Source organism: Trematomus bernacchii, unplaced genomic scaffold (assembly GCF_902827165.1).
Source record: "Trematomus bernacchii unplaced genomic scaffold, fTreBer1.1, whole genome shotgun sequence".
Taxonomy (NCBI): Eukaryota; Metazoa; Chordata; class Actinopteri; order Perciformes; family Nototheniidae; genus Trematomus; species Trematomus bernacchii.
Window position 1 is genome coordinate 1949203 of NW_022987582.1, and position 25033 is coordinate 1974235.

At 40.4% G+C, this 25033-nt stretch overlaps 1 protein-coding gene across 4 annotated transcripts; it reads left to right on the forward strand.

Annotated features, from left to right (window-relative positions):
• Positions 1-979: 979 nt before the first annotated feature.
• LOC117480084 (cingulin) lies at positions 980-20777 on the forward strand. Of its 4 annotated transcripts, none has more exons than XM_034127255.1 (20): positions 980-1134; positions 7273-8128; positions 8238-8332; positions 8529-8598; positions 8729-8830; positions 9499-9620; positions 9899-10010; positions 10275-10487; positions 11596-11744; positions 12507-12627; positions 12738-12950; positions 13600-13821; positions 14285-14533; positions 14646-14816; positions 15022-15183; positions 16173-16346; positions 16463-16581; positions 17395-17503; positions 17618-17781; positions 19217-20777. In XM_034127255.1, the coding sequence occupies exons 2-20, from the start codon at positions 7274-7276 to the stop codon at positions 19356-19358; spliced, it is 3564 nt and encodes a 1187-aa protein (XP_033983146.1). In that variant the 5' UTR covers positions 980-1134; position 7273; the 3' UTR covers positions 19359-20777. The 4 variants fall into 4 exon arrangements, with proteins under 4 accessions (XP_033983146.1, XP_033983147.1, XP_033983148.1 ...); XM_034127256.1 differs by having other exon boundaries at positions 8732-8830; XM_034127257.1 differs by having other exon boundaries at positions 8265-8332.
• The last annotated feature ends 4256 nt before the right edge of the window (positions 20778-25033 follow it).

Sequence of the window (25033 nt, forward strand, 5' to 3'; positions counted from 1 at the left end):
TTTTACTGTCAAAGGGTATGCAATCTCTAAACTTTATCAGGAACTGGCCCGCCGCAGACAATACAACAGGAGACTAGAGTAACAGTTAAGTTTATTTTTGTTGCACTCAACTAGGCCTACATCGTTGAATATTCCCTAGTTGAGACTAAAGACTGACTCTTTCCCTGTTTGTTAATGCTCCTAGAGCCTAGTGTTGGTATGCACTACTCTCCACATAAATCAATGTTATATTATTTGGTACTTTTTAAATAAGCAATGGCAGATTTCAATTGTAATGTTATACTAAGCAATTCCATAACATTCATTTAAACAGGAAAGCGTCCTTGAGATTAAAACATGTCATTCTAATTTTCGAAAAAAGGCTGCCATGTTATATTACAGACAGCACTGCATATTCCAGAGAAACAGTAACAAAAACATAGGTAGCCTTTTATGAATTACACGTCTAGGACAGGTACAAATAATAAATGCATCATAGAAACAAACTAAATGACATCTTGGGTAACCCAACAACGACTTACTTACTTAATAAGTACTAACAGAAATAACAATAGGACATTGCGTGAATTATTTCAGCTGCACTTGTATTTTTGTAGTATAGGGGTCCTGGATGCTGCTGCTGAACCACCAGCAGGTAAGTAGTTGCGCCATCTACTGGCAAATTGGAGGGAAACAAACGGATTGAGGCACCCATCTTTATTAATCTGCGTCCAATCCCTGTTCCTGAAAAGTGATTGTTATACCGGTAGATGATGTGTTTATTTCATCTAAAGTAATAATACGGGTTTCCGTTATACAGCCAAAAGGTCATCAAGTGGTCCAGCACAATGAATGAATGACGTAGAGCTTTCACCAATAGCAAACGTTTTCCTTATCTATAGTCCGGCCCACCTTAGCTCTCTGGTCCAATCACTGCGCTCCCTCCGGAGAGGCTGGGCGGGACGGTTACATCCCCGACAAAGGTAACAGGTTGCAGTCGCCGCATAATGAACTTGTTGCTGTGTTAATTTGCGTAGGAGTTGTTTTCCCACCCTCTTTTCTATGTGGACTTTGATAGAAAACACTTGAATCATCATCGACATAAGGGAAGCGAAGTTTCAAAGAGGAGAAGAGGAAAGAACTTCATATAAAGAGGTAACTTTACGCTTGTTGTTGGACTTCACATAGCCAGACTGCTAAACCAGACACACGACCTGTCAGACAGTAATGCTCTTTGTGGGATGTTTTTGTTTTCTTGTGGCGCTTATGTCTTAGTTTAAGCTAGTTTGGTGACGTTGTTGGCTTTTGACATCACTGAATCATTGCTATAATTGTTGGCGAGTTTAAAGTTAGCTTAGTAGCTAACGTTAACGTTAGTTTGATGGTTCTCGAGAGCAGAAAAACGGTGCTTTATCTAATGTAACTTCAGGATAACGTGCCTGTTAATATTATGTACAATACATAACAGAGATGTTCGAGCATGTTTGTTTTAATTGTATAAGTGGGGACAAAACAACATACATATATATATATAAGACCTTAAAGACCTTTTTTTAAATGAAACAATGAAAAAAAGTGCAAAAGAAAACAGAGTAGAGTAGAAATAAAATAGTACAAGATTATGTTGCAAGACCAATGTGCAAGTAATGCGGAAGAAGGAAACTATATACATGTCAATTAAAATACAATAAGCTAAATGTTGAGAAAATATTGCAAGTGATCAAGTACATGCAAAAGTCTGATATGCATGTAAATATAATAAGAAAAACAAAAGCAGAATGCAAACACTGTTCAGTGGAATAAATGCTGGTTATTGTAGTAATAAATACATGTGTGTGTGATGCAAACAGATCAATGCTATGGAGCTATGAAGGCACTTAACAGAGCTCCACTCTAAGACGGATAAAGCCTAACATTACCTGCTACCAGGGGATTTGTCACTGGAACAACTGCACTGAGAAACAAACAACTTTAAAATAGTGTTTAGGACACCAGAGGCTACATGTAAGCACATTTAAAATCCCTTTAGGCCTTAAAGCCATGCAGCTAAATAATAAAATAGTCTCGCATGAATTGCAACCTCTCAAGGTCATTTTTAAAGAGCAGGTGTATAATACAGAGATGCCCTTCAATATGAAGCTTGACTCAGATGAAACTGATGATGCAAGCAAGAAAGAAATGCAGATTATAGTTTTGAATTCGGTGGAAGGGCTTATGAGTGTGTCATGAAATTGAATAATTATAGCACTTGCTAAGACATTGACCTGCTGACAGTTTCATTCTAAAACAGAATAAATGTGGACAAAAGTTTAACCTGGCAGCAAGTCTTACATCTTGACAGAATTATTAACATTATTCCAATGTTACAGGTGCAAATCGTTGGTACTAATACTGTAGTTCCCATTCTCTGACACACACACACACACACACACTCACACTCACACTCACACTCACACTCACACTCACACTCACACTCACACTCACACACTACACACACACACTCGGCCTGTTAGTTAAAAGGACACAGAGAAACAAGTGTCTGGAATGTGGGGTAAGGGAGGGGCGTATGTATGTGCTCCTAATATGGTGTCATGTGTGTTCTATTTGGTAACGCTGAAGTATCCCTTTGTTATGCCAATGAACTTCTTTGGATTTGAAAAGAGGAATAATTGGCTGTTTGTTTGAGCGTGAAGGAGAAGCAGTGGCAAGTTTGGAAAGCGACAGACTGCTTGAGAGAGGAAGAGGGCCTGGTTTTATGTCAAGAATGTAATGGAGAGGGAGAGTACCCTTAGGACTGAGAGGCTGCCTGTCCTTAAAGGACACCGAAGGCGTTAGCTACCGTTTTCTCCATTGCAGTCAATAACACCTCTATGCTTCTATTTTCTAGGTGATTCCTGTAAAAGTGTAATGATTCAATTGGAAGAAAAGGGGAAACCAAAAGTTTTACTCCTGTCGATGTTGGCTTTTTCATTTTAATCTAGGCAAGCCCTGATAAGGTTAAAGATCTCTTTTTCATGTGAGAAAGATAAGACAGGTAGCAGCATAAACAAAAACCCATAGTTACAGACAGAAAACACAAAAAGAGACACACATTAAAACATAATGGAACCTGCATCTCAAGCGAGAAATTGAAAAGGGTCAGTTTTCTACTAAGTGAAATGAATGTATTGTGTACTTGAACACATGAATTCCAACACATGTAGTGATCAAAAATGAAGTAACCTCTCTATAGCTGTATTAGTTTTGGGCCAGGCCAGAGATGATTCGATCACATGAAGCATGCTCTGTGAGTCAGCAGAGGCCCTTTCATGACTCCACACATTGCTGTTGTTAAATTTGTCTCCACACTCGCTCTAACCTCCAAATTATATTTCCTAAGCCATCTTGCATCTTCACAGGGAAGCAGCTTCAATTCCATTAACGGTGCAGGAATTAGATTAGAGGCAGAAGTCCCGTCAGCATAACTGCAGGGTAACATGAATAACAACAGAGTCCAAAAGCACCAGACCCGCTCTCAGCTGTGCGAGCAGGCCTGACGAAGCTTGTTGTTAAAGTTACGTTCTACTAATCATAGTAGTGTGGGTTAGAGACCTTCGCTTGAGAGCCTGTAGTCTGCTTAAACAATAATGGAGGCGCAACTAACTATTATGTCAACCTAAAATCATTTTTGCCATCCTTACTAGAGTATTTGTTTGTTCTATACAAATTCCAAACAATACAAAAACAATCATTGCCATAAATCCAAGGTGATCTCTTCACATCACAACTAACAGTCCAAAATCACATAAGATTACAAAAGAAATCAGAATCAGAATACCTTTAAATAAAGGAATTAAAGACATAACATTATGTTTGACTGATGGGGTAATTTGACAGCACAGGGTTACTTTACAAAATGTGTAAACAGTATAAAATAGATTTAAAGACACAAATCCCACTTTATTTTTATTTTTTTAAGGATGTGTAAATATATTAGCTCTGGGGCAAAACTTAATAGGCTGTCAGAAATGTCAGTGTTAAAACAAAGAGGTTGTGATCAGATAGACCTTGTGGGAGGGGCTGAAAATCCATGGGGACTGTTTTGACATTCTCATAATTGCTGCCCTCATTTTCTGCCCTACATCAGCTGGACAATAGGATGCGTTCCCCCCTCACCCCTGTCCCGTTTGGAGCTGGGACTGCGTTCTTCTTCACTGACATACAAAATGAAACTGATAAATAATGTGGTAATAACAGATAATAAGAGAGTAGGGCGTGTTAACAAATCACATTTAGCTTCTCTGTATGTCTGTTGGAATACATTCACATAAGTGGCGATTGCCCTCAGATGGCATGGTTATAACTGCATGACATGCTTGACGTTGCTTTGAAGACAGTCTGCTGCAGACTTCATGCTCCACTGCACAAATGCGTTGTGACATGGTGCTTCCTCTGAGGTTCCCAGAGGGTGGGAAAAAAATGGACTGACCGTACAGGTTTGTCTGCGGACGATGCTTACGCACAACAAGAGCACAGATATCAGGAAAGGTCATTTATGTCCTATTGCTTTGCTCACTGCCAGCTAGCAATGCAAGAGTTGGACAAAAATAACTCATTGGGATTATTTTTGACTTGAAATTGCAATTGCGATATGATTTGCAATATTAGTGAGAATAATCATTTTTCTCAGATATACCATGAAAAATATATTTGACTGATTATGGTATTTTCTTTACTTAACAAGGATTTCATAGGCCGAGGAATATCTTTTGTAGGCAGGGACTTCTCTGCAGCACCTCAATACTTTCAGATATTTTCAGAACATTTTTATTTACTTACTAATATTTCACTTACTGCTATCTGGATATTGTACCAAAAAATCCATTAATCGTGCAGTCTTACTGCCAGCTAAGATATTTTCCATCAAGCTGTTTTGTGTGTTAACTTTCGCTATCACAGCAGGGAAAAATAAGATCATATTTCCAGTCTCATATTTGCTGACTGTATGTTTTTCTTGGCTTTACATGGCTCCAGACGGCTTCATACCGCTTCCAAAATCTGTACAGATATATCAAAATGTGTTAGAGGGCGTTCAATAATGTATGGGTTCATGTGTTAGAGTTATCTTGTTGATGGTACTTTGGTATTCAGTTCTTTTTGTGGGTGTGTGGGAGGGTTGTGCACAAAAAAATCTTGACTTTGGATTTTATCACACCAGGCAGGCAGTGATAAGGGAAGAAAAGCTGAGTGTTTCCTCTGTATCCCTCTCACCTCACACTCTCTTTCACTCTCCCAGCCTACTTTCTGTCTCACCTTGGAAAGCTGTGGAGAGGAAATAAATGGTGCAGAGGTCTGAGAGGGAGTGTGGTAATAGGTCTCTTGTGAATGTAATGAGCCGTACCAGTGTAATAAGACATGGGGATGAGCAATGTGACGAAAGACAAGGCATACTGCCAGGGTGATATCAGGAAAGTTCAGTTTAGTACTATTGTAATAGCCAGTGACGTATAAGGCTGACTGTTAGTTGTTGCGACCAAACCGCCACAAAGGTGTGACCTGTTTAAATAGTTTCATAGTGCCTCACCATGGAAGCACAGCACTAAAAGGGGAGGATTAGGGAGTGAGGGAAAAAATGACAGCTTGGAAGAATGAAAAAGCTCCTCACTAGTTTCTGCGGTACCTCTGTGGAGTTAAGCTGTCGTCGTTTTGAAAAAGGTTTAGTATCTGGCTGGGAAACTTCCAAAAGGTTGGAGAACCTTTGTTGGTCAATACAAGGGTATGTGGGTGTGTACTCTCAGGTTAATGACTAATGGAGTGCACCGGGGGACAAAGTCCACACAAGCAGCAAAGAGCCAGAAACCAACCTGAGTGTAATCTGTGTCCCTGGGTTGACGTCAGGGCTGCGTGCTGCTGAGTGTTGAGGTATTCTTTGTTTGATTTCACAATTTAAGGAAAGAGTAGTTTTATCTTTACCTGGCTTTTGGTCATACTTTAGCTGTCCTTCCCCCCCCTGCTTCTTTGAACCTGCTATTGTGAGTATAGCTCGACCGATACTGGATTTATTAGGCTGAAACTGATAACAAATCTATTGTCCGGCAGTAACACATAACATAAACTAAGACCGTTGGTGCAGAACCTAATTGTATTTGAAAGAAATGTGACCAAGTTACATACTCAGCAGGACATTATTTATTGAAACAAACATTTTTCATTTTTTCATTTAATCGTTTATTTGAAGAGGGACAGTGCACATTGATGAACATTTAAAACAAATAATGCTTTCAAAACGTAAACATGCCGGATTTTAGCTTTGAGCTAGTTTCCATCCGTAGTCCCTCACATGCAACATTTAAGAACATGACATTTATATACATAGCAAAATAAATACATGATATGCAGAAAGAGCATGAGCAGCATATAAGCATTTACCACATGGCAGTACAATGTAGCAGCTACGACATATCAAGTGCAGGAGAAGATAAAAGGGCTACATCAAGTGCAAGAGGAGATGCCCCTGTATTGAAGTGCATCAAGCGGTGATTGCACGTTTGTTTGTTTCTCAACCATTCTTTTAGTTGACCTTTTAAAACTGTTCAAAGTGGGACAATCCCGTAACTCAGTTGGGAGGCTATTCCACAATGAGCTGCCTTTTAATGGAGAGGACATTTTGACAGAAAGTGGTCCGTCTACGGTGGACTTCACAGTCTCCTCTGGTGTCTGACCTAGTGCAGCGTCCAGTGTGTTTTTTGTGGACAAACTTGTCTGTGCTGTCTGATGGACAAACTGTGTAATGGTTGTGCTATTTTAGACATTTCTCATACATAGTTGTTTTTTTCTGTAATCTTTTGTTCCCATATAAGCCAACGCTCATACCAATATTTCTGCAATAAGCTTGTATTGGCAGGGTGATAAACTGTATCTGTGTACCACAAGTTGTCAGTTTACAGAGCACCAACAGTACAAACATACCTCTGCTAAATCCTGAAAACACAGCAAAATCCCTTTAGTTGTTTAGAGGTAAATATGACCCTTGCAGGAATGACTTACATTATTATAACAATGAATTTCTTTCATTTTGAAATGTTCTTGTTCACAAAACTGAACCAACAATTGTGTGTTTGGGTAGGAGAAATGTAAGTCACTTCAGACAAACACCGGCTAAATGAATGCATTAATATACAATTATAATAAAAAGTACTATATAAAATACAAGACCAAAGCAATTAGCCTGTTGGTTGGAGGCAGGAAAACTCTCTTCTTCTGTGTGCTCTACTCACATGCTTGTTTCCTTCTCCTTACCTCTCCGTGTTCCAGCATGAGCGCACCATCTTCAGGTCGGAAGACCCCGGTGGACCACGGTGTCCAGATCCGCTTCATCAATGACCTCTATGACGGTGGGGGGGGTCAGCCAGCGCCCCAGCCCAAGGCCAAGAACACCACCTCCAAATATGGCGTGGCGGTCAGAGTGCAGGGTATCGCCGGCCAGCCGTACGTGGTCCTGAAGGACGGACAGAAGGGAGACTCGTACGGGGTCCAGCTCAGGACCCAGTACCACTCTGGCTACAGTAGCCTTCCCCGGAGGAGGGATGACGCAGAGCCAGGGACACAGGGGGGTGATGTAGGGGGGGGAGGAGGAGGAGGAGGAGGAGGAGGAGGAGGAGGGGGGCAGGGAGGGGCACTACGCCGGGCCCAGTCCCACGGGTCTCTGCTGGACAGGGACGGAGAGGGAAATGAGGATTATCCCCTGCCTAGACCACCAGGGGACGGGAAGTCCGGCAGTTATGGGAATCTGGATGGAGGAATTGGAGTGAGGGGGGAGAGAGAGCAGGTTCGCCGTGTGGGAGGTAGAGAGGGGGAGAATAATATGTGGGACGGTTCGAACATAGCAGGGCACAACGGGGCAGTGAGGGGCGGTCAGTCCTACCCTGACCCTCCTCAACAAACCAATCAGAGACTGACTCCGGTCAACAGACTCATCAACAGGTTTGATGGACAACAGAGAGGACCCCCTGCTGAACAGGATCCCAGAGCGACCTCTCCTCTCCTCACCCCCAACCCCTACACCTCCCCCTCGTCCTCATCTCACAGCAGCCCGGGACGCAACCAGGCCTCCACCCTCCCGGGACCCTCAGCTGACCAGTGGACCCCGCAGCCCATCTCTGAGGCACACGTAAGAATAACATATTTAATGGTTTGTCATCACCGCTGATTTTAAGTGACTTCCAAACGCCACATAGCATGCAACATTGCAAGAGTAGTTTTCTGATCTATGTCTCAAGGTGACCCCTGACCTTTTGCTGGACCAGGGTCAGAGTGCAGAGACCGGTGAGGAGGAGCAGATCATGCAGACTATATACAACATCCTGAGACAAGGGTAGGGACCTGCAGGTTATCCTGATATATGGATTGTTTATGTTTTATTGTGTCGTTTTTTCTGTACTCAACATCTATTGTTGTCTTTTTCCATTGTTGTTGACCTCACTCGACACATGGATGTTTTATTTAGTTGTCAAAATGCAAAGGTAATAAACAACATTTATATTAATTTGTCCATTTTCACCTTCACTCAGGACCAGCGAGAGTGATGTTGTCATCAAGCACAAAGTCAAGGTCATCTTTCAGAAGATTCAGAATCTAAAGGTTTGTCCTTTTTAAAAATAAATCTAATTTGGGATGTTCATTCATCAGTTATAATAATCGGTAATGGATAGTATCAGCAATCTGCTTACATGTATATCCCCATTCATCTATACATATTTTTTTATTTCAGCAGCCTATAGGAGGAAGACACCAGGAAGAGTGGATGAGAGAAAGGAGCGAGCTTGAAAGAAAGATGGCTGAACTACAATCTGCCCTGCAGGCGGAAAGAAGGGTATGCCATTTGTCTTTATGTATTTTATAACTGTTTCAATACTTTCAATATTATAAGAAGTTCTGAAATGTAAGGGGATGTAAAGAATGTGTGTTAGATACATAGACTGGTTAGATATTTGGGTTGTTACTGTAGATATAACATCTTGGGTGACCCACCAAACATCCCTAAATCCACTTGCCTGATTGGAGACGCCATTCACAGAGTAACCTGCCACCTTAAATCAGCCCTGATTAAATGACATGCATGAACGCTTGTCAAAGTCTTCTTTAAACAAGGGCTATCACATTAAGAAGATGCATGCTTGTTTGTTGAGAAGAGGAAGCTGTCCTCAGAGTTTTGATGTCTTTAACTAATCTTACTATGTAGGCTGGGAGTTCTTGGAGTGTGCTTCACATTAATCCTCACATTAATCCTTAAAGCTCTCTGGCCTGGTCAAAGGTGCACACACACAATAATCTAACTTCAATAATGACTCATTATATGCTGGTTTAAGGAAGGTGGGCAGCTCTTTAATCCCTAATAGCTCCTAAAAACGTAATCCCTTATGCATATTGATCGTGGGCAAATGCAAGCTTGCTTTAACATTACCTTTTTAAAGCGCACCAGAGCTGCCTGACGTCTCGTGTTTCACTGCTCATTTATTCATCGTGTCTGCTTGTGTGTAGGACTCTGTCTGCAACTCTGATCCTGCTCTGAAAGCTGAGCTGGAGTCCTGTCTGGATGAAAATCTGGAACTCCAGGAGATGCTCGACCGGAAGAAGAAAGAATTAAATGAAACCCATTCAGAGTGAGGACAGAGCAACGCACGCACGCACGCACGCACGCACGCACACACACACACACACACACACACACACACACACACACACACAGGAAAGCAGAAAGAGGCATGATATATTGTCTGAGGGGTCCATGACAAGCCTGCTTTGTTTTCAAGTACACACTCCTCACAATTTCATGAAGCAAGCAGTCGCTGTAACTCATACTCAAGATAAACACGTATGCTCTAGTCATTTTGGAGTCAAACAGTCATTCAGTGGTGTGTGTGTTCTCTTTTCATGGCAGGCTGACTCAGCTGCGTATGGACAGAGAGAACGCAGAGGCTCGGGCCAGAGACATGGAGGACCAGCTGGCTGAGCTTCAGGATGAACTGCGAAGAGAGGGTGGCAGCAAGACGGTATAAAAGAAACATATTTACAAAAATAAACCCACACAGATATACTGGAAGACCCCACTATTGGAACTACTGTAACCCAAGACTCAAATCCAGACTAAATTGCACCTCAAGACCGTGCACGGGCATCATATTGACATGTCAAATTGAAAGGATGAACTTTAAGTCTAGAAACATTTACTTTGAATTAGTAAAGCTACACAATCATCATGCAGAGGGATTATAATGTAATGTTATGTAAAAAATCTGTGTTCCCTGCGTGTGTAGGATCTGATGTCGAGTCAGACGCAGCTGATGGAGGTGTGTCAGCTGAAACAGAAGCTGGAGGATGCGCTGAGACAGAGAGAGAGGGAGCTCACGGCTCTCAAAGGAGCTCTGAAGGAAGAGGTGGCGTCACATGACAAAGAGGTGGAGGTGCTGCGAGAGCAGTACAGCACCGACATGGAGAAGCTCCGCAGCAGCATGGAGCAGGTGTCTCAGGTGGGTGCACAGACACAGAAGCCAGCGCATCGGTGCTTTTATTAAACATGAACATGTGTTAATGTTGGAGACAAAATGAGCAAATCAGTCCCTCAACAACAGACTCCATACGCCAAACTCTGAGCCAGACCTTTACATGTTCTTTTGTGACTTTATTTAGGCTTTTAGTAGAGTTTCTTAATGATTTACAAGAGCCAGTCTGTAGAGCTTCTTCAACTTACTTAATACTTTAAAAAGGTAAATATTTGCAAAACAATATATAATTTCTACGTGTAAAAATATTGTATTATTTCCTCTAAAGACCAGTTACTTATAGTTTCATCACTATATTAAAGGTAGGGTAGGTAAGTTTGAGAAACCGGCTCGAGATACACTTTTTGTTATATTCCATGGAATGCTCTTAACATCCCGATAGCAATGAATATCTTAAGTGCTTTGACAAAAAATCCATTCAAAAAATTCATCTGTGGAAGCCGTAGTACTGTAAAAAGCACGACCAATCATTTTAGCCGGCCCGGCTATAATAACTGGATGGCCTACCTGCCTGTCAGCCTTCCATCTGTGCACAAACTTATCTCGTGCCCTCATTGGTCTTGTGCGCGTTCGTGTGTGTTGGAGGAGGGGCTCTGTAAGGAAGTGGCAGATTTTCTCCGGTTGTGTATTTTCAAATTCTAGCGACCTCGAGCCGGTTTCTCAAACTTACCTACCCCACCTTTAAGATCAGGTTTTTGAAATTATTTTACATGATAACATGCTGCATTTTGCTTTAGTATCTCACTAAACAAGCTCTTATTTTATAGCTTTAATTCTCTATAGCACCCACATTACAATCACCTGTTTGTACATACAAATTAATGGGAATAATTTAATCTGGACTACATATCTGTCTACTGTGAGGAAACTCCCCTGGCAACAGCCTGAGGACAGAAACACAGGAGGTTCAGCAGAGGAGAAGCTGCTCGCTCTGCTGCCGAGTGCGTGCTCAGCTTGATCTGTTCAGTTAAAACAGTCTACTATAGTAGACTATATATGTATAAGTATTTATGACTATGAAATGGTCTCGATATATAAACGACCATGCCCTCAATTCTTCTGTCTCCTATTTTAGTCCCATGCAGGGATCGAGTCAGAGCGGCTGCGAGTGAATGTGTCGATCCGCTCCCTGCAGCAGCAGCTGGAAGATTGCAGAGACGAGAGCAGCCACTGGATGGAGCAGTTCCACGCCACCAGAGACGAACTGCGAACAACCAAACAAGAGTGAGTTCATTCTGACCTTCACCATCAACTCATATTTCCTGCCTGGGTTCAAGCTTCCCAGTGCTTTCTTGGTCATGGATGTAGCCAACGTCTTTTCATGGTTTCTCTTGCTGTACTGCTAATGTGTGTCCATCTCTCCTCTTTTGTCAATGTTGCCCCCGCCCCCCTCCCCCCCCCCCCTCCCCTCTCTGTCAGAGAGCCACCCAGAAGCCCTGAAACACCGTGAGAGTCACATTAACCCCAATTTGTGTTTAGATATGCAGACCTGTAGATGTGGCTAGCTGTGCTAACAACTGTCTGACTGTAGTTCAAAGGCCATCCACACTCACAGCCCTAATTCATGACTGTGGACAACGTCTACATAATCCAAGTTTAAATATAAACCATAAACCCTGAGTACCAGAGGTCCCGACAGTCACAACCACGACATTTTAACATTTGGCTGCCTGCGTCTATATTGTGGCCATACAGTGTAATGCTTTATCCAAGATGAAGCTGGAGTTGGGGTGTGGATGATCTTAAATGTCTCTAGACTTGTTTTCTGTGAATTTGTCTGACTGTTGTGTTAACAGGAAATTCTGATTTGCTGTTGCTTGAAGATTTAAAAATGATGTATGTGTTTGTTGAGAACATCAGAGTAAATTAAACTCATGAATCACCTAAACAAGCCAACTAATGCGGATCAAATAATCAGGCAGTACTTACATTACTTTCATACAGTACACTTTCTTTGGATCAACTGTATTTAAATCGTGTTTTCAGGCTCCTGCAAATCCGTCTGGAAAAAGAAGAGTTTGAAGAGGAACTGAAGGAGGTCCAGGACAAAGTGAGCACCATGAAACAGCAGAAACCAGACACTGGCCACACACAGACTCTCAGCCAGGTGAACACACACTCTGCCTCCCGTGATCTGAGACAACTGATCTGCGTCACAAAGATGAATCTGTTTAACCACCAAACCCCCCCCCCCCCCCCCCCCCTGTTTCTGTTCAGGAACTTCAGCGACACAAGGACGATCTGCAGAAGGCTAAGTCTGAGGTGGAGAAGCAGAGGACGGCGCATGACAAGAAGGTCATGGAGGTCATCTCGATAAAAAAGTCTCACCAGGGCCAGGAGGCAGAACTGAAGTACGAGATTGACAGGCTGAAGGACCAATTACAGAAAGCCAGAGAGGATGTCGCCAAGGCACAGGAGAAAAACAAAAAGGTCAGTTCAACCTAGAGAGGTTATATCAATAAACATGCAACAACTAAACTGGCTAGCACAAGAAAGATGGTGATGTGATTGTGGTAGTTTTGAGAGTGGTTAGATATGGGTTTAATTCTTCAATTGGTGGTCAATTCTCTACTTTAATCCCCATCGTCTCCATTACAGTTTTTGTCTATCATTCCCTTTTTATAGATCTTAAAGGGTTTTATCTTATATTATTTATTTAACAGTTTCAATAGCAACATTTATTTTTATTTTATTTTTATTTTAATCGTTTAACTTAATTAGAATTATGACATTTTTATTACTATTACATTTTTATTTCTGTTGTGACCTATGTTCAGTTTGTTTTACGGGGTTTCATATTGTTGCATCGACTCAGTTGTCTTGTGACTTATCTTTCGGAGAGAAATAATTATTTATTTTATTTTTTATTACCTTTTACCTGCTTGTGTCTCTTAACCTGTTAACATGTTATATTTTGCTGCATGTACCTGTAAAGTTCTTAACATCTAATCTGAGGGGAATTTCTTGTTGTTTGTGTGCCATTTTGTAAAGCACGTTGAGCTGCACGTGCTGTATGAAAAGTGCTATATACATATAGCTTTATTATTATTATTATTATTATTGTCTTCACCACATATAGCTCCCAGACCCAGCAGTCATCTCAGACCTGGAGCAGAAGCTCAGTGAGACTCGTGGGGAAGCCAGCCAGCTCAAAGAGAAGCTCTCATCAGCCGAGGAGGAGGTGGAGGCCAGTCAAACTCGTCTCACTAGAGCTCAGGCGGAGGTCAAATCGCTCCAAGATGCTCAGCTGGAGCAGGAGGAGGCCAACACGCGTCTCAAAGAGAAACTCTCACGGTTGGAGGTAGGTGATCATATAATCATTTAAAACATATAGTCTTATACTCTGTCTTGTATATGTTTAACAGAGACATATGTTTAGGATTTACATTTCAGGAGGGCAAAAGGAAGTGTAAAAAGTGGATTTGCAAATGGTTAAGGACAAGGGGGTTTTATGGTTTGATGATGGGATGTAGGACCAGTTGGCTGTTTCCTTTCATGAATATATAGTGGGACTGTAAGCTGTGTTCGGGGTGCAGAACTTCTTTATCCGTTGCTCTGTTCCTGCATTTGAGATTGATTTCGATTGTATATTGACTTTCTTTATTACTTTATTAAATATAACAAAAGACACACTTTGTCCATGAACCATTTATCAGTTTCTCTTAAGAATGTCCTCCACAGGTCACATTCCCTCATACAAAACAGTGTGTTAGAAACCCTGAGAGATATTTAAGCATCTGTGGTTCCCTCTGTGGTTCCCTCAGGCTCAGCTGCAGAACGACGCCTCGGAGAGCTCAGAGGCAGAGATCGCCATGCACTCTGAGGTGAGAGGGTTGAGGTCTGAGCTAGATGAGGCCAACAGAAAATCATCCAGACTGAGCCAGGAGACCCGAGAACTCATCCTTCGCGTGGAAGACACGGAGAAAGACAAGGAGACACTGAAACAGACCTTCAGCCAGCTGGAAGAGACCAAACGACAGCAGGAAAGAGCTCTGGAGAAACTCAACAGAGAGGTGAGGAGGAAATGAAAATGTCTGCTGTGTGGAGCATCTAACAGAGGATTCACAAAACAAAGCGTTCACCCTCTTTGATTTTTCCCCCTCTCCCTCCTCACCTGTCTGTCAGTATGAGACTCTCACAGTGTCCTCAAAAGAGGAGGCGCAGATACTCCGGGTTCAGCTGGAGGAGCAGAGAGAGAAGGCACGCAAGGAGGTGCATGAGACACAACGTCACGGAAAAGATGCTCAGAGTGAACTGGAAAGAAGTCAAATAAATCTGAGGAGACAGGAGGAAGAGGTTTGTGTTTGTGGGTCGTCACTTGTTTGCTTGGCCTGGTTGTTGTTTTTACTATGAATGTCTGCTCTGAATGTTTCAATAGTTTTGACACATAATATTCATGGTGCTATCCACTCGATATAAACCTGTAAAACCACACGTATTTATTTCATTATGGTGATTCAGTCTGGCATTACTGTTTCTGATATTCTGTTAATCTTACTAGATTTCACGACAGAAGAAGGAGCTTCTTCTCACATGTGAGGAGAGAGACAACCACCAGCTGGATAAAGAGCTTCTGAGCAACAGACTGCGCCACCTCGAGGGAGAGATGGAGGCCGGCAAAAACGCCCAAAATGAGAAAATCCGGGAGAATCGAATCATGGAAGTAAGATATGTGCATTTTAGAGCAGCAACCGCAATTGGAACTTTTAAAAGTAAATTAAAGACCCATCTTTTTAATTTGGCTTATAATTTGGGGCAATTGTAATTTTTTAGTAGTATCCAGGGTTCCTACGGTCATTAAAAACCTGGAAAAGTCATGGAAATTCAAAATGCAAATTCCAGGCCCTGGAAAAGTTGTGGAAAACAATATTTTTCCCAAAGTTTTGGTAAAGTTATGGAATTGTAACTAAAGTTGCATCAAATATAATTTATATTTTATCTAATCGCCGAAATAGTAATACTATAATGATAATAAATACTGTATAGTAATGAAACGTAAAATGGCATTTAACTGTCGAGGTATTTTGCTGGTGAGAGATTTGAGTTGCTTTAGCGTGTAGAAGCTAAGTATGTTTTAGATACACAACACGTTTCATATGCAGACCTTATTTTCCTGTTCCATGTTAAAATAAACCATTTTCAGTGGTACCGCTGAGAAAGACTAATTTATTTGGTCATGGAAAATTAGGTAAAGGTCATGGAGAAGTCATTGAAATATCATTGGTGAAAGACTGTATGAACTCTGAGTATCATTGTTCATGTTTTATTGTTTTATGGTTCAGTGATATAACTCTTTCCGTTTGTTTTTAATTATGTTCCTCACTTATTAATGTCATACTGTCATACTCTGTAAAGCATTTTGGGCTACGTCAAGCATGAAAGGTGCTATATAAATAAAGTTTATTATAATTATTATTATCAGTTTGCCGCGATAGTTTGTCAGAATAAACTGTTTAGGAAAAGAATCAATAACTCCATGCTGTTAATAGATCTGCTCTTCATACAATGTCAGTATAAACGTCTGAATATTGCTGGACCTGTTCCTGCATATGACATTTATTTACACAGATTTTCATTCTTGGCACCATCAAATCTCCCACTGGGGCTAATCTGGGTAATCTCATTAAACTGATATCTTCTTTGTCTCGTCAGGACAAGCTGAAGCGTGTGGAGCTGGAGCTGGAGGAGGAGAGGAGCAGCGCGGAGATGATGACGGACCGAGTGGCCCGGAGCAGAGATCAGATCGATCAGCTGCGCTCAGAGCTCATGCAGGAGAGATCCTCCAAGCAGGACCTGGAGCTGGACAAGAACACCATGGAGAGACACGTAAGTAACACATGCACAATATCTGTGTTTGCTGCGTTTGTGCTCATCAGTAAGGGGGTCTTCTTAGGTGAGAGTATTATGTCTCCTGATGACTTGCTTTGTGTCTGTGCCTGCAGCTGAAGGAGCTGAGGAGTCGTGTGGCGGACATGGAGGGCCAGTCTCGCTCCTCAGCAGGAGTCTCTCAGCTGGAGAGCAAGATCCAGGAGCTGGAGGAGCAGCAGAGGACTGAGGAGAGGTACAGTGCAACATACAGATCCATGCTGCTGTCAGTAGATGTTTATTCTGGATCTGGCGGATCTTTTACCCATGGTTGTTTTTGCTTTTTTTGTTCTAAAACTAAATATCTCAAATATCTTTTTTAATACATTCTACTGTCATTTGGGAGATCAGAATCAGAATACCTTTATTCATCTCACAGAGGGGACATTTACATTTGTTACAGCAGAAAAGAGCCAAAGACAGCTTAATATGAACTAAGAAGCATGCATACAACATATTAAAGATTTATAAAATACACAATTTACAAAATACATATCCTGTAACAGTTTTGAAGACACAGTTTGGTTGAGAGATAGTGGATTTTAATTTGGAGATTATCCAAGTTTAGATCCTCTACATGTCACTAAGGACTGTAACTAAGTACATTTACTCAAGTACTGTACTGAAGTATAATTCTAAAGTACTTGAGTATTTCCTTTTTATGCTGCTTCCATTTTGGATGGCCAATATTGTATTTATTTTGGACAACATTAGAAAGTAGTTACTCTGTAGGATCAGAGTATTAATACAAACTTTAATACATTATAATATAGGCTATAATATGGATTAAGATACCCAGCAGTGTATAAAAGCTATAACAATAGCACTGCCTTTACCCTCTGCAACATTACTGACGCTTACACATTAAGGCACCAATATTTATAATGAATGTATTTGATTTATACATATTATTCTGAAATGGGCTATTCTATATAATGAGTAATATTACTTTTGCACTCATAGTTGCATGCTTACAAGTGCTATGCTTTGTTCCTCTATATGTGTAAAGGGAGAAGAACTCTGTTTTGGCATCTCAGCGGCGTCTGGAGCGGAAACTGAAAGATCTGAACATGACGCTGGACGAGGAGAAACAAACACACACTGAACAGAGAGACCAGGTAAACACATGCACCTCCTGCTGTGTGTCAGTGTGTTTTACTCCTGACACACAGGAATGCAACAACACCAAAAGCATACGCAGTTCAACTACACCGCCTTATGTTGTGTTGCAGCTGGCTCTGAGAGTGAAAGCTCTGAAGAGGCAGGTGGACGAAGGAGAGACGGAGCTGGAGAGGATAGACGGGCTGAGGAGGAAGGCCCAGAGAGACATGGAGGAGCAGATGGAGCTCAAAGAGGCGCTGCAGACCAGAGTCACAGCCCTGGAAACTGAGCTCAAGTAAGCGTTTCCTTTGCTTTGAATCCAATTGTGTCTCTCATCCAATTTGCTCACTGTGCGCTTATGCAAGACACTGCCAGACAGATTATCACAGCAACATGTGAGGGAGTAAGAGGGAAGTACATAATCTCCTCCTCCTTATGTCATAGAATCAATAAAACTGCATGGAAATGACGTTATTACCAGCAAACCCAGATTCATGGTCTGTTACACACAATTACCTCACCTGGTATAAATGCACTCTGCCTGCCTGAGGGCAGTATTTCACAATGTGATGAGTGTAAAACAAATCAGCAATCACCCACGTGTGAAAGGTATTTCATTAAACTAAAAGGCACATTACTCATGTAGCTCGGGGGAAATCACATTTCAGACGTGCTCTCTGGTAACAAGAAGATGTTGTTCTCTTGTATGGCCAGCAGAGGGAGCAATATGGTCACCTGGCAGCACTTAGAGATCATTTAAAGGGGACCTATCATGCAAAATGCACTTTTGTACGTCTTTTATACATGAATATGTGTCCCCGGTGTTCCAGGGAACTCACCAAGTGTCAGAAAACACAACCCTCTCTATTTTCCTCCATACCCAAATCTCAAAAAAAGGGGCTGCAACGGATCTGATAAAAACTGATCCAGATTTGAACACTGTCCTGACGTCAGGACAGTGGCGCTACGGCTATTGGGCCAACTCCACCAATCAGGAGGAGACAGCCACGGCCATTGCCGTTCGAAAGCGCTGGAGACGCTGTAGTACATATGCCAGGCCTGTAGGTGGTGCTGTTCTCACAGAATCAGCCCTTGCAAAAACAGAGCTAACATTTTTCAAATTGAACGAAATGAGGCATGGCTAAAATGCATGATCTGTTTGGTAAAAGTATAAATATGCCTTATATAGGTATGGTTCTACACTATATTATTCAAATATAGCATGACAGGTCCACTTTAAGATAAGATAAGAGGTACTTAATAAACGTGACCTGTTCCTGCATATTACATTTATTTACTTTTTATTTTTTCAATCTTGGTACCATCAAATCTCCCACTGGGGCTAATTAGATAAGATAAGATGAGAGGTACTTTATTGATTCCAAATTGGGATTTTTTATATTGCAGCAGCATAAAAAACCATATAACAAAACAAGGAATGGCACATAAGTAGAAATTAAAGAGTAGAAATGAACAATACTAGAATTTAAACATCTCAAAATAGAATGAAAACAGCAGTAGAAAGTAGAAAATATAGAGTCGACCGTGAAGATAAAAAAAAAAAAGAAATCTAAACTTTGACAATAAAACACTATTGAAAGGCTTTAGACACAATATAAAGCAGGACAACAATATAAACCAGGATTTGTGAATACAGCAACTGATAAATAAAGTGGTTTTCAACAGTTAATGATGACATTGATAACTATAATTATTATTATGTGTCACAGGAGGAAGGCTCAGGCAGCCATGCGCCCCACTTTGGATTCATCGGCTCTCAGTTCAGACGACGACGACGACGACAGCCTGTACGACCGCTCCTCCATCACCTCCATCCTCACTGAGGGAAACCTCCAGACCAGCTCCTGCTAAAACACCACTTCAGGGACAGGGTGAGGGTGGGAAAATGTAGCACTGATGAGGAAAAAAGTGGAGGTTAGCTGCTTTGTAGACTAGAAGTTAAAAAGGCAGAATGGCAAACACTACAGACAATGAGGGAGGGCTGCCTGGTGCTTACATTACATTTTAGAGGTTAGTAGGGGACTCATTTTCCACACCAGAGTGAATGGGAGGAAACTCAACATCCTCTGCATTTCAGGGTATTTCCTTCAGTCTACAATGTACACTGTACTCCCTGTACAACTCAAGGATACATCAATCGAACAAAGTAATCGCCAGGATTGCAAGTAGAGAAATGGTTTTTTTAAAACAAAAAATACCTCTTGCATTTTTAAATACAAATTCAGTATGTCAAACCATTTCAGGGTTTAGATTCTGGGTCAAGCACTTACTGTACGAAGTCTGGCTTTGAATGAACAATCAAAAGTACTCTCATCATCTCTGAGCACACACAGTCTGTGCCCAGCGTACACACATATTGACCAAACACTAAAACTGAGTGCATCCATGATCGCCACGCTATTGAAAGAAAAACTAAAAGAAATATAATTATATATTTATTCTCACGCTGGTTTATTTGCCTGACCAAATCTAATGGTTTAGTACTGAGAAATATTAGTACTGAGAAATATTTTTTTGAGTTTGTTTATGTAGAACAAAATATATTTTCACACTTTGTTTTGAATATGTCACTTCTTTGTTTATTCCACCATCCAGACTTTAAATACTATAAATGTGATCAAAAGCTCTTGTTGTTAAAATGGTTTTGAATAGATGTGTCCTTTCTTTTATACTGTATCACTGTAAAGCAGTTTAATGTTAGAGCTGCGACAGATGTTTTGTTTTATGATTATAACTTTAAGTACAGAGGGGTCCTTTGTAAGAATATCTTATAAAATAAAATAATAGTTTTTCCACTTTTTCAAGCAAAAATAATGGCCAAAATATCTTTCTGTAACTTTGTGTTTTTGTAGAAGCTGCACAATTTCTATGCATTTCCATACAGCAAGTTGCTGAAATATATTCTCATCATTTCGTTATGATGCCTTAAAATTGTTGAAAATAATTGTGTATGTTATCCGAATGATTTTTATAAAATGTTTGTATTTAACATTTATAGATGTTTGAGTCCTGAGTTGATTTATCTTGTTTACAGTTTGAACAATCAGTGGGAGCAATAATAACTGTATTACGTGTTGTTGTAATGTAAAGTTTCCCCTGTCCTTTCATTGAGACTGGTACTTATTAGGAGAGTATAAAGCTGTCATTTGAAATGTTGGTACATACTGTCAATGTTGACTGGGAACAAATTCACACTGTGACTGTACTTCAAATAATAGACAATTGTACTATTGAATATCAATTTAGCCACAATAAAAGTTAAACCGTTAATATTAAATGGATGTGTGTTTATTGTCCTTTAATAATTACAGAATGTTATTCAGCTAGTTACTCCATTGATTGGTTTATGTGCATTCAGGATGTTGTACTTCCTCATAGTTTTTCATTGTTAATACATTCCCCTTTAACAGGAGTCATGTGACACTGGCGTGTTGCCCACTAAAGTGAAAGATTACACAGAACATTCCTCCCCCGTGTCGATGGATTTCTACGGAAGCTCACTTAGTTTCAAAACTAAAAATCAGTTCCCAGAAACAGATAAAAGTGGATGATCAATACTAAAGTCTATTTAAGAATGTGATTCATCTTAAAACTTGATGGTTAGTCAGTGTTGTGTTGATGACTCCAAAAATAATTCATCAAATGATCCCTTAATGCACATTTAATCGTTTCTTTGTAGCCATGGGGAAAGACACATGCATATTAACCACTCACAGCTCTTAGTAATAAAACAAAGTTGAATGACTTTGTTAACAGTTTGTAATGGACGCAAACGGCACACTGACTTTTTAAAGATAATGATCTGAGCAGAAAAACATTGGATGATTATTATTACTGCTAGCATTCCCATGTGTGTGGGAGTATACTGTGTATGAACAGATAACAGCGAAGGATCATGTTTCTGTTTTGTCTGCAGGGCGGTGCACTCTGGAATTTGAGGTTTGTTATCTGCCTGATTTCCACAGAAGTGTTTTGCTCTGAGTTAATCAGCACCACCTGCAGGAAGTAATTTAAGCTTCTACTAGTTATTATCAATGTGACTTCAAAGTAATTGACAATGACTGTGACCTGTACCCTCCTTAACTCACATTGCCTGTGTACGCATCAGACTGATTACAGCTTTGTCTTTTCCCATCTCAAATACTGGTTGCAAACGACAAATTGCTGTGGAAAAGCACAGGTGTATCACCATTAATTACAGCTTCTTAAAGGTCTTCATATTGTACATGCTGCATTGCCTACTGGAGCACTTACACGTTTTGCTTTAAAAAGGTGTTTGGATTTTGAAGTATCCCTTATATCCTCAGATGTGTGGATGTTATGTTGGTATCAAACATTCAAACTGCCCCATCTTTACTGTACAGTGTGCTATCCTGTCATTTTCTGTCCTGCTGCAGCCACAACGTTTGTTTTTTTTGTCCTCTTATCTATCGGCGCAGTATTGTTTTCATCAGCTCAGTTTGCTTCATGTGAATACAAGTGGGACATATTCCCATTTGTGGACATACTAAAACTTTAATGTGATTGTTATGTTCATACTAACCTAGGTAAATACAGTAGTTCAGGCCTCTACTTTACATGGTAGACTTCAGCTTTCCCTGTAGAAAAACTGGAATTATATCTGTACGTCACCATGCACAAAACCTGATAATAAAAGTGCAATAATGCCAGTGAAGTGATTGAAACAGAAACACTGAGAAGCAACTCTATAATAGTAATGCTTTTTCATTCCTAATCAAGACTACCAAATGCAGGGTTTGAGTTACAGTATGTGGGAGCCAATGGGAGCTGAGCTCCCATAAGGAGGGGTCTGAGCTCCTATGAAAGCAGTGAAATCATACATCTGTGGGGGTCGCTAATACATTACCAACAACCATTATTTTAATCACAAATAATGCATGTGTCAATGTAATGAGTATTATTTACGTTAACGAGGTAAATAGGCTAAAAGAAAAACATGTTTTCAAAAAGAACTACGCATCTCTTGAATGACGATATGCCTGCACTGCACCTCCAAGGTGCACAATACATTATTGCGCAATCTATGCCTGTGAGTGTGCTGTGCAAACCGAGATTATGTGTGTGTGCGTAGTTGAACCTTTTCATATTTAAGTTTGTAGCAAGTAGAGGACTGCTGCACAGTTGAAATTAAATTCAACTATGTATTACACTTGGTCCAAGTGTAATACATAGTTGAATTTAATTTCAACTGTGATTGGGCAAGGCAATCAATATTTTTCTATTAAAGAGGCCTGCTTCCCCATTTGTGGATATATTCCCAGATTAACACTATAATTATGTTAAAGCACAACGAAATGGATAAAATGGGTCTCCTTTTCTACATACTAGCATAAATGGAGAGATTAATCCTACTTCACTGACCCTAGAGAGGTGGGGAAATACCAAACAGCCCACATACCACATCCTTGATAGATTTCAGACGAATAATAATGTCTGTTTGTTGAAGCTTGAGTTGTGTAATGAGGATCATGCTGTGAGAGGGCCTGTCTCTTGAACTTGGTTCTGAGGTAGTGATGGATGCTGTGTTGATGCCAGGATCACTGCAGGGTGAAGCATGTTAGGAATGTGCTGTGTCCACTGAGATCTGTGGGGAAACAGGTGGAAGGAAACTTCTACAGAACTATACAAGATATTTATAAAATATTATCTTCTGACAGCACTGCAACTGTTGATCCAAATCATCTATAAATGTCTGAAAAAACTGGAATAAATCTGCACCTTTATATGTTGCGACAAAAACATTTGAATGGTTTTAGGTATTTGTTTTTCCTACATTTGGAAAATAGATGAAAGTCAGCACCCTGGAGGGTAACTTCACAAGCACCTCTGGTTATTTATGAGTTTACATCCTATTTGGCACTTTGGCACACAGAACCAGATTGTGTTTTACTATTTAGAGACAGAACATGGACGCCTGCGCCTCAGAAGTAAACAAAGCTGGCTGATTTTGAGACTGTACCACACGTGGTGCTATTGTGTGATTGATCTTCAAAAGCTTTTTTTTCTTCCCTCCCTTAGTTGTCAGCAATTCAACTTAAAATAATGTACTTGGAACTGTTAAATTGGCATGGAGTCGAGCCTTCAATATTTTCTGTAGAACCAGATTCAGCGTCCGTGATACTACACTCCCATCCAGAGTGACCAAACCTGTACAGTGCCAACACGTTTGTGTTCTGTGTATACCTGTTTTGTTAGACTGTCAATAATGAGGGAACATACTTTCCATGGGTGGGAATGGGCTCGCATATCATTCCAGGTTTCCAGGATTATTCAAACCTGAGACTTGATTTGCCAAGAGCTGGGTGTGTTGTGTTTTGAAATCGTGGTGTGTTTGCTATTACATATGCTTGCTCTAAAATAACGCAACCCCATCGTACATTTAGTTCCATCTGCCTCCATGTGTGGAAAAACAAGTCTTTTAGGCTTGGATTGCCTTGAGCTCGTTCACACACACAAACAAGACCAATGTGTTTGAATTGTTTTGCTCTATCGGTAAAAGGTTCAACAAATGAAAACATAAGGAGTGATCAGTTCTATAAATATATCTTGTTTTCAAAAGCAAAAAATAGTCAGGCCTTTGGTATTTAGTAATTCAGTTATAGTGTCATCATTGTTTTCAAGGAGCAGCTGTGTCACCATAGTGCACTTTTCACCATTGACCATTTGTTCTCCTAAATCCAAAATAGGAGCTTTTCTGCCTTATTAGTCACTCTCTGCACGGTTGTTTCAGATTATCCAACTTGATTTTACTTTTGTTGTGGTCTCACAAGCAATAGAAACTAAATGGGTATTATATTTTAATTTCATTTAAATAATACTTAATGCAGCAATTGTGTTTCTTTGGTTACTAACAACAGCAAAGATCTATTTAAAATAAATGATCTTCTACAAAACAGTTGCCATTTCCATTTATAGTAAGAGTGAAGGAGGATGACATAACTACATGTATTTCTCCATTAAAGTGAAATCAAAGACGTTCTATTTGTTTCTATGCACAAGAACTGTGTCTGAAACTTGAGAATTATCTATTGGCATGTAATGTTAACATGACATAATTAAAATGGCGAATACATACCTTAAAAAAAGGAATTGGTCATATAAAAAGAACAACATGCTCACATTTTGTTCAAATGGGTCACAACTGCTCATTAGGTATCTTCTTGTGGTATTCTACAAACCAATGCTGCAAACACCCAAAGTTGTTTCCTATTCAAATCAACATTAACACAATATAGGCCCTTTTCATTTTGACATTCCACTGGATGGGTGAACAAAGGTGTATTTAATAACATTCATTATGGCCCAGTTTCATTGAGGTGGGGTTGTATTGTGCTCACTAGAATAGCTGTGACACTGTAAATAGAACCGGACAATAATTAATGATATTAACTACACCTGTGTTTACCGTGCTATGATGTGTGAAGAATGGCCGCTGTGAAAGGGCTTGTTCTTTATTCATTTGGTTTTAAAACAGGCAATGCATACTGGGATATCTATATGTGTAA

Coding starts and splice junctions, on each gene's coding strand:
- LOC117480084 (XM_034127255.1), top strand. CDS start 7,274: ATGAGCGCACCATCTTCAGGTCGGAAGACCCCGGTGGACCACGGTGTC. Junction 8,333..8,528: donor TACAACATCCTGAGACAAGG/GTAGGGACCTGC, acceptor ACCTTCACTCAG/GACCAGCGAGAGTGATGTTG. Junction 9,621..9,898: donor TTAAATGAAACCCATTCAGA/GTGAGGACAGAG, acceptor TTTTCATGGCAG/GCTGACTCAGCTGCGTATGG.